Raw genomic sequence first — 10,227 nt, forward strand, 5'->3', positions numbered from 1 at the left:
TAAATACGGCCTTTTACGTAATATGTAAATTTTGTTTTTAGTTGCTAGAGATTACTGTAATTAAATTCAACCTTGAATGTTGCCATTTGACCCGAAAATTAACTCAATATTGCCGCTGAACAAAAAATGTGTCCTATAAGCTAATGTGAAAATTTATTAGTTCTTTGAACCACATGATTTAATCATTTAAACACTTACTGTTCTGTGAACTCAAGGAGGGGCCCGGAAGGGACAAAACTATTTTAAGAGTAGTGACTTATCACTTATCAATTTCCGTTGTGAGTTCCTCTGATTAGTTCAATTCTTAAGGAAGTTTCTCTAAATAAGGAAACTATTGTGCGAAATTTAGATTGCAAAACATAATAAATAAATAAAAAATAAGGAGAGGTGTTAAAAAAAATTGTGAGTGGTCGAGATTGGGAACTGCAACAATGCGAGACGCATTGAAGTAAAAATAGACATGAAAATAATCCTCGACCATGTGATCTCATCCAAACTTTGAATGCTAATCTCTGAAGAACAGAGAGGGAAGAGGATCAGAAGCACTAAAAACTGAGGGCTTCTTCAGTGAAATTTTTTTTTTATTTTCGGATTAAAACTGTCAAAATGAATTTTTTTTCTTTGATTGTGCTACTCTCGACTGACCAGATTTTAGAAGCTAGTTCTAGCTCTGAATTGAGAAAATGTTGTTCAACAGAAGAGGTTTTGCAAGATGTTGAAGGAAACCTTTCCTGTGTAGAGGTGTCTTCTCTCACAGTCGAAATAAATAATTTAGGTCCCAGAGGACTCCCAGACTGCAGATCCTCAAAGGGATTTTTTTTTATGTCTCTGAATAAGATACGCGAGGATAATCTTCACGTTTCGAAGTCAGCGTGTCTGGATAATTTGCACAACAACGAGACCGGAAATAATCTTCCGATTATTGTGTATTGTGACGATGATGCAGGAGATCTTGCAGATTCTGAAATTTCATCGAAAATTCCTCATGTGTTGAGTGCGAAAAAATGCTGTCCGCCCGGACAATATTTTAAGGTTGATGAAAAGTCGTGTGTTTTTGGGGAGGCTGCGAAGGATTTTAAATCTTTTCTTAATCTCTCGGATGAAGTGGATTTGTTTACGCTTGGAGTAGGATCACCTATCTGTGAAGATGCGTTAGTGAATTACGTCACTGAAAGTGCGCATGTGTACAAGAATAATGGGAAAGTGATGGTGAGTTAAAAATGGAATAATCCTATCCTATTCTATCCTCCCTCCTTAACCTAAGTTTGGTGGGACTGACGTTATAACTAGACTCTCCACCTTACGACGACTGGCTAATTAATTTGAAAAATTCAAACATAATATTTGAAAAATAGCTCTTTTTAATACAAATTATTAACTAAAGTTTATAGTTCTTTGGTCAAAGATCAAAGGATTAGTTATTCAGTTTGAAAAGAGGAAATTTAATATTTCAAGCACGGTTAGTTTTTCCTTGCATAATTCTGAATTTCACAAACATAATATTATTGTTTACTGAAAGAGCGTTTGATAATACAATTTTTGAAAAGTTTTCTATTTTTTATAGCAAAAATAAAAAACTATATTTAAAGAATTTTAAACTAACTTTTTTCAGAGGATTCTTTTTTTTTAATTCAACTTTTTTTATGAAAATTTTATCACGTGAAGTTTCTTCCCTTTGCTTGAAAAATTTGTCTTCTATTTGTTTCGATTATATTTTTGAATAAAAACAGATCCTTTTTTATTTGAAAAATTACATTATTTGTTAAAAATTTGTTATTTTCGATTGAATTTAACCGATTTTAATTGAAAATATTGTTTGATTGCAATATCAACTATTAAACTTAACGTTTTTTTGTTGAAGATTCATCTTTTTGGTTTAACATAAACCGTTTTGATGGAAATATATATTTTTTTTCGACAAAAATACTGAACGTTGTTGGAAGTTAAAAACGATTTTAATCTGATTTAAGTTTCCTCAATTTTAATAATTGACAAACTGAGAATTTAACTTATCTGTTTTTGGTTAGAAATTCACGTCTTTTATATTAAAAATGAACCATTTCGATGAAGATTTACGTATTTTCCCCCAAAATTCGTCTTTGTTGGTTGAATTTGACTATTTTTGTTACAAAATAATTTCTACATTGAAAATTTGAATAATTTTTTAAAAATTCTCTTCTTGTAAATTGATCTTCTTACATAGTTCAAAATTTAATTATTTGTTTGAAAATTCACTTTTTTTCGAAAATTATTTTTCTTCTTTGCAAATTCCTTCATTTTAGTTAAAAACCAATTGCGTTAATCAAGGCTTTATATAATTCTCTAAATGTATATTGTATAGTCTTATTGTTTAAAAATTCATCTTTTGTTGTTAATAATTAATTCTTTTTGGTTGAAAATCTAAGTATTTTATTCCAGCCTCCTTTTATGTTATCCAAAATTTGTTGTTTAACTAAAATTTGAACTATTTCATTTTTGGTTACAATTTTTGATAGTATCAAATTTATTTTTCGATGAAAACCTAACTATTTACTTCCAAAAAAATTTTAGTTTCAAAATTAACTTTTGAACTTGAAAATTCAGCACATATTTCATTTAAGAGTTTTCTTCCCTATTTACTTTATTTTTTTGGTTGAATTCAACTGTTTTTTATTAAAATTTTATCATTTGAAGTTTCTTGTCTTTGATTGAAAATTTGTCTTTTATTTTTCTTTATTTTTTAATTAAAAATTTAACTTTTTTATTTGAAAAATAACAGGATTTGTAGAACATTTGTCCTTTTTGATTGAATTCAACAGCCTTTAATTTTTAATATTTTGTTATTGGAATGTCAACTATTAAAATTTAAGTTTGTTGAAGATTCTTTTCTTTAGTTTCAAATAATTTGGTGAATATCAGTTTTCTTTCATTCAAAATTGATTAACTGAAAATTTAACTTGTCTATTTTTGTTAAAAATCTGTGTCTTTTATTTTAACAATTAACCATTCAGATGAAAATTAATGTGTTTTATTAAAAATTCGTCTCTTTTGGTTGAAAATGAAAAATTTGGTAAAAAAACCGTTTCTGCGTTGAAAATCTGTTTTGCGAAAATTTAAATTTAATAAATGAAAAATAGCTTCTTATATAAATGATTAGTCAAAGTTTATATTTAATAATATAAAAATAATAAACTCACCATCTTGAACGAAAATGATGAGTTTTTCAAACAAGAAGATTAAGTTTCTACTGGAAAGGTAAATTTTCAACAAAACACATAAATTTAAAAATAAATATTTAAAGTTCTAACTGAAAAGGTTAAATTTTTCACTAAAAGAAAACAAATTTTCAACTAAAAAAATTATTTTTCAACCAAAAATTGAATAATGAAATTTTTAGATCCAAAAATGAAATTTCCAAGAATGTATATAATTTGCAATAAAAGAAGTGAATCTTCATCTAAAAAAGAAAACATTTCAAACCAAAAATGGAATGGTTGAATTTTATGTTAACAAAATTATCTTTTAACAGAAAAAACAAACATGTTTTCAACATAAAATTTAATAATTGATGTCCCACCCAAAAATTGTAATATTAAATAAAACAACAGTTGAATTCAAACAGGAAAGACAACTTTTAAATAAAATATTTACTCAATTTTTAGGTTCAAAAATTAATTTTCAAACAATTTTTTTTTTAATATAATAGTTAAATTTTCTTCGCAAGAAATGAATTTGCTACTAAAAATATTTTAACCAAAAATGAAATAGTTTAATTTTTACTTAAACAAATAATTTTGCATAATATAAAAAGAGGCTGGAACAAAACACTTAAATTTTCAACCAAAAAGAATTAATTATTGACTAAAAAAGATCAATTTTCAAACGAGAAGATTAATTTTTTACCAAAATGTCGAGTTTTCAACTAAAAAATTATTCTATATTCAAACAAAATTTAACAAAGTATTTAAAGTTTTGATTAACAAAATGAATTTTTAACCAGAATAAATGAATTTGCAAAGAAGAAGAATAATTTTCGAAAAAAGGTACATTTTTAAATACATAGTTAAGTTTTTAACAATGTAAAAAGATCAATTTACAGATATTCGATATCTGATATTTGATATTTGAATCCTCAACGAAAAAGATGAATTTTCAAAAATTGAAGAAGAATTTTCAACAAAATATGACTTCCACAAAACTGTCGAATTTTGAAACCGACATCACATAGTTGCATTTTCAACTAAATGCTTCAATTAATAACTGAAAAAGATCAGATTTCGACTAATAACCTAATGATTCAATTTTTAGTTGAAGAAATTAGTTTACAAAAGTTCGAATTTCATATTAATTAAAATTAGTCAAAAAAGAAGATTTTGGATTAAAGACAAAAATTTTCCATAAAATATTTCAATTTTTAACCAAATAGGAATCTTAAACTAAAAATAAATAGACCAATTTTTAACCAAAAATAAAACAGTTATAATTTTAGATGAAAAACTTGACTTAAAAAAACAAACAAAAAATACGAATTTTGGACCAGTTGAATTTGATCAAAGAAGACGAATTTTCCACAAACATGTAAATTTTCTACCCGAAACGTAGTTAATTTTTTAAATAAATAATTTAATTTTTATTGAAATATTTGAATTTTTAACTAAGAAAGATAAGTTTTTAACTAAAATAAATTATTTAATTATCCGAAAATAGAATATGTACATTTTTAGTTTACAAAATTAACTTTTTAACAATAAAACTGATTTTTTAGCTAGTAGTTAGTTTTTTAAATAAATAGTTTATTTTTTACTTAAATATTTTAATTTTTATTTAAAAAAACTAAGTTTATAACCGAAAAAGATCAGTTTTCATTCTAAGATGGAATAGTTACATTTTTTACATTAAAAACAATTATTTCTAACGAATAACACATTTTTTACCAAGTATTAAATTTTGAAAGTAAATAGTTTATTTTTCCTCTGAATGGGTAAATATTCTACCAGAATAGTTGATTTTTCATTTAAAGATTTGGATTGCAAATTAAAAAAGACATGTTTCTAACTAAAAATAGAACAGTTAAATTTTTAGTTTAAAAATTAATTTTCAAGAAAAGAAACAAACTTCAATTTAGTTCAATTTTCTACCAAATACAAATTAAAATTAATTGAAAAAGACGATTTTTCCACAAAACAGTTAATTTTTTCACCCGACATTAAGAATTTGAAAAAAAGAATTAGTTTTATTCTAAGTAGTTAATTTTTCAAATAAATAGTTCAATTTTAGTCTAATAAGAATAAGGTTTTAACTAGAAAAGGTAAGTTCTCAACAAAAAATGGAATGGTTTAATTGTTAGTTGAAAAAATTATTTTTTAACGATAAAAAGTACGAATTTTCCATCAATTTAAATCACCCAAAAAAGACAACGACTTTTCAATAAAATACATGAATTTTTCACAAAAGAGTTTAATTTTCCACACTGTTGTATCTGTAAATTAAAAAAGAAAAATTAATTTTAAATAAAAAATGAAACATTTACATTTCAGTTTAAGAAATTAATTTTCAAAAACAAAACAAAAAACGAATTTCAGACCAGCTGAATTGAACCGAAAATGACTAAATCTTAACAAAATCGCTGGATCCATAGCCAAAAAGATAATTTTTAAAAAAGAAGATTAATTTTATATTGAGAAAGACGAGAGTTGTTAATTTGTGGAATAAGCATTTTTTAGTTTTTTTAACAAAAGTTAAATTTCTATCTTAAAACGATAAGTTTTTGACTAACAAAAATCTTTCATCCGATAATGGAAGAGTTCCGCTTTTAGTTTAAAAATGTAATTTTAACAAAAAACTGCGTTTTCAGCAGGCAGTTAATTTTGGAAGCAAACATTTACATTTTCAACTAACTAATAAAGTGTGAAAATTATTCTCCACTAGTTTTTATTTTGAGAAAACAATAAAATTAGTGAATATTCTCTTCACATTTTTATTAATTATTTATGGATGAATATATATAATAAATATATTTATGCCATAAACAAAATAATTTGCAGGTTCTTTATATCTTCTCCGGAGTCGAACACATCTAAAAAAACAATAATTAAATTAAAGCGAGATGCTTTCCCAATCGAATTGTCCAACTGATGCCCAATAGTTGAATTTTCAACTTAATATCTCAGTTTATAATTGAAAATTATACATTTCTAATCAAAAGATAAATGGTTACAGTTTTAGTTTAAAAACTTAATTTTCAAAGAAAAGGGCAATAGTGGATTTTCAAAAAAAAAAAAAAAAAAAAGAATCGTTGATTTTCATACCAAAAAGATGAATTTTCAACTAAAGTTGCATTTTTGTCAAAAAAATATAAAAAAGTTATTTTCAACTTTAAAAACAAATTAAAAAATTTAAAAAAAGTATTTATTCAAAATTTGTATTTTGTATTAATAATTATTTTTTCCCTCTTATCGAGACACTATTCGCGCACGTGGCATGCCATTGATGATTATCTAAAAATGTAGGCGGAACGAAATAATCGAAAATCGTCCGGACATGTGTAATGCCTAATTGGTTGCATACTGTGTTACATCACTTTAAGTGACTGTTTTCAGTTTTTTGTTTATTTCATGGAATTTTGTAAATCGAAATTGGCAAATAATAAATTTTAGTTCTAAATATTTATTTCCAGCATAGAAAATTAAAAGTATAAATGATTCTTTAATAATAAAGACCGCAATGATCAACAAATTAGGTACCGACAATAAGATTTTGAGGTAATTAAAAATCTATTGGCTTTTATTATTGTATTATATTTTAGGGAAACTTTAAATAAAATTTTGAAGCTTTCAATAGTTTTGAAACATTTTAAGATAACAACATTCTTTTGTTGTGATTACAGGGAAAAATTAGATTAATTCTTAATTTAGAAAAATTAATCAAAAAAAAATATTTAAGAAGATATTAAAACATTTCAAATTTTTAAATAAAATTTCGGGAAAGACTAAACATAAATGATTTTGAAGAAAATGTTTTAATTTCTATAAGATTAAAAAATTTTACAAAAAATTTTAAATAGTTGAAGTGATGTTTAGAAATTATAAAAAGGTACAAAAATAATAAAAAATTTCAAACAATTTAAAAAAAAAACTTCCAATTTTGAAAAATCAAAACAAAAAATTGATCAACTTTTTATGAAAATAAGTTCTCACATTTCTAGTAAAATTTTAAATAATTTTTTATTGTATAAAATTTATTTCAAAAGAATAGTTAACAAGATTTTCATTAAATTGCAAAACAATTTCTTATTTGTAAAAGAAGAATCTGGACGGTTTTAAGGTAACTTTCTTTAATTTTTTAGAATCTCTTAAAACTTTTAGGAAAAATTGCAATGCAAAAATATTCTTAAGATTTCAGGGCATATTTAAAGTGATTCTTAATTTTTAAAAATTAATTTCAAGAGAAAAGTTGAAAAGATTTTAAAACATGCCAAAAAATTCCAAATTTGTAATTTGTTTAGTTTCCTTAAACTTTTGAGAAAAATTATAATTATTTTAAGTGATTCGAAAAGTCCTAAATATTTTCCAAACTGATACTTTTTCTAAAAAGTATAATTCTATAAAATAAAAAAAAAACTTCTTCTAAATTGTCGGGATTTTCAAACCTAAATTTATATTTATATTGTTAGGAAATGAAAACGCAGTAACTGATACCTCGGGAACTAATAATGGATTTAATTATTTTGAATAGTTACAAGTTTGTAGTTCTGAATTTTTATTTTGAATAAAAAATTGTTAATTTTTCTCTTTCAATTTTAAAAAAAATTTCCTAATTAATTTTAATATTAAATTACAATTTCGTAATGCAATAACATTGAAAAATTCTAGAATTTCAGAAGCTTAGACTTTGAAGTATTCACATTAGTTTTTTATATAAAACTTTTAAATTATTTAAATTATAAAGTTAAGAAATCGAAAATAATCGATTTGTACGCTTTTAATTCGAAGTATTACAATAATAATTAATTTGAATTTTATTGTTCAAATTTTCAACATTCCTATAGGAAAAGATTTAAATTTTTAAGGTTTTGAAATTTTCCTATTTTTTAAATTTTAATATAAAATCTTTTAATTTCTAAATTTTTGTATTAAAAATAAAATTGTTTAATTTTGAACAGTTTGAACTATAAAACATATAATTTTAACTCTGTTCTAAAGAAATTGCCGAATGTTCGGAAATTTCCGATTCGTATAAGCTTCAGCGTTCTGTGGTAGAATTTTTAAGTTTTAATATTTGTTATTTAAAATTATGTACTTTATTTTTAACGCTATCAAAAAATAATTCAATTTTTAAGGTTTAAAATTTAAAAAAAATTCCATTTTGAATTAGGAAAATTAAGGCAAATTTATTTTTTGTTTCTAGAAAAAATTTTCTTGTTAATTTTAATGTGGAATCATAATTTTATTTGTTTCATGACAATTTTATAATTACAGACACTTTCACTTGGAAACATTCAATTTAGTTTTCCATTTTCAAATTTTAATATTTTTTAATTGAAAATTATTTGAATTTAAAAGTTAAAAATTTTGAAGTTTCCATAGTATAAATTTGTTCGTTTTTAATGTTTCTCATTTAAAATTACTTCATTTCCAATCTTTTTTATGAAAAGATGGAATTTGAAAGGTCTACAATTCAAAAATGTTCCATTTTGAACATTGAAAATGACGTTAAATTTATTTTTAGATTTAAAAAAAATTTCTCATCAATTTTAATGTTAAGTTGTAATTTGCTTTCTGTAAGGACAATTTTACAATTTCAGAAGCTTTGACTTTCAGACATTCAATTTAGTTTTCAGTGTAAAACTGGCAATTTTTAATCGCTTCGAACTAAAAAGTGTCGAAACTCAAAACTTCTACGCTTTAAATTATTCGATTTTAAATGTTTTTGTTAAAAAATCACACAATTCAAATTCCTTTAGACTTTAAATGATCCAATTTCCAACATTATAATATTAGTATAAAATTTTACAATTTTGAACGCTTTTATATTATCCTATTTTAAAAACTTTAATCTGAAATGATCCATTTTCCAGATTCCTCAATTAAAATTTTGAACGCTTTTAATTAGAAATAAAAAATTCAATATCCTTGTAATTAAAATTCTCAATTAAAAAAATTCTGGTATACATTTTTCAATTTGGAGAACTTCCGATTACAAATTTATTAAATTAAAATACTTTGAATTTACAATTAATCGATATTAAACGCTTTTATTTTGCAAAAATGCGAGTTTAATCCTCTTCATTCCATCCATTCATTTCATTTACAAAATTTAAACTCTTAATATTTCAAAAGTTGTTGAATAATGTAATTTAAATTGTTTATAATTTCACTTGTTTTAGACGTTTTTCGTATAAAAAAAATGAAAATGATATTTACTTTTTTCCACTCTGTATAAACTATGAATAATTATTCCGTCTGGGAATAGTGAGTCATTTGAAGTTAATTAAAGATTAAAGAAGTAGGAGAATAGAAAATCCAATGGGAAATGCCAGACGGTGTACATAGTGGAAAAACTGGTTTTAAAAACCTCTCTGTCCAATGATCTGAATAATTAACGATGCTAAGCACTTGTTGATATGTAGAAACAGTTTCCTGGAAGTTACCGTCTAGAGATTTATAACTGAGTTTTATAGTGTGTGTATATGTGAACAACATTTAAATATAGGTGTGGTGAATTTTTGTACATAATCGTATTTGCATTCCTGGGAATTTCCCTTTTTTTGCTCAGTATGCAGAACGAATGCACTTTTGAATCATAGATCTTAGTTGTAAACTTTCAGAGAAAATAAAAGAGTTTCTGATATTTTTATGCGGAATACATTCTACTACACGCGGGTTTTTTTTCAAAAAAAAAAAAAAAAAAAAGAATTTTATTCGAAATCTAATTTTAATTTTCGCGAGTAACAATTATAAAATACAATTTCTAAATTAAAAGTCATAAACTAAAAACTTTTCCTCTTAGAATACCCGAGAAGTATGAATTAAAGGGAAATTTTTTTCGAGGATACACTCGAAATTGAATTTGTGCACGGTTTAAGTTATGACCTTTTGCATAAAGCCGGTTCTCCGAACGTAAATATCTGGTTCGTCTGAACTGACACTACGCACAGTGGGGTGAAATCGGAAAACGAGGTTCAAAATGACATTTAGAACGCAATTATGCACCGATTTTAGAATTTTTTTTTTGAAAAATTCAGAACTA

The 10,227-nt window shown here is 24.1% G+C and overlaps 1 protein-coding gene across 1 annotated transcript in view; it reads left to right on the top strand.

The window, feature by feature from the left end:
- The window catches only part of LOC117182992, a 28,957-nt gene that overhangs the window by 6,901 nt on the left and 11,829 nt on the right, over positions 1-10,227 (top strand). Inside the window, exon 2 of the mRNA XM_033376119.1 lies at positions 216-1,209. Within this exon, the coding sequence (XP_033232010.1) occupies positions 607-1,209 (603 nt within the window). The 5' untranslated portion in view covers positions 216-606. The remainder of the gene's footprint in view (positions 1-215; positions 1,210-10,227) is intronic.

The sequence above is a fragment of the Belonocnema kinseyi genome, chromosome 2 (genome assembly GCF_010883055.1).
Source record: "Belonocnema kinseyi isolate 2016_QV_RU_SX_M_011 chromosome 2, B_treatae_v1, whole genome shotgun sequence".
NCBI lineage: Eukaryota > Metazoa > Arthropoda > Insecta > Hymenoptera > Cynipidae > Belonocnema > Belonocnema kinseyi.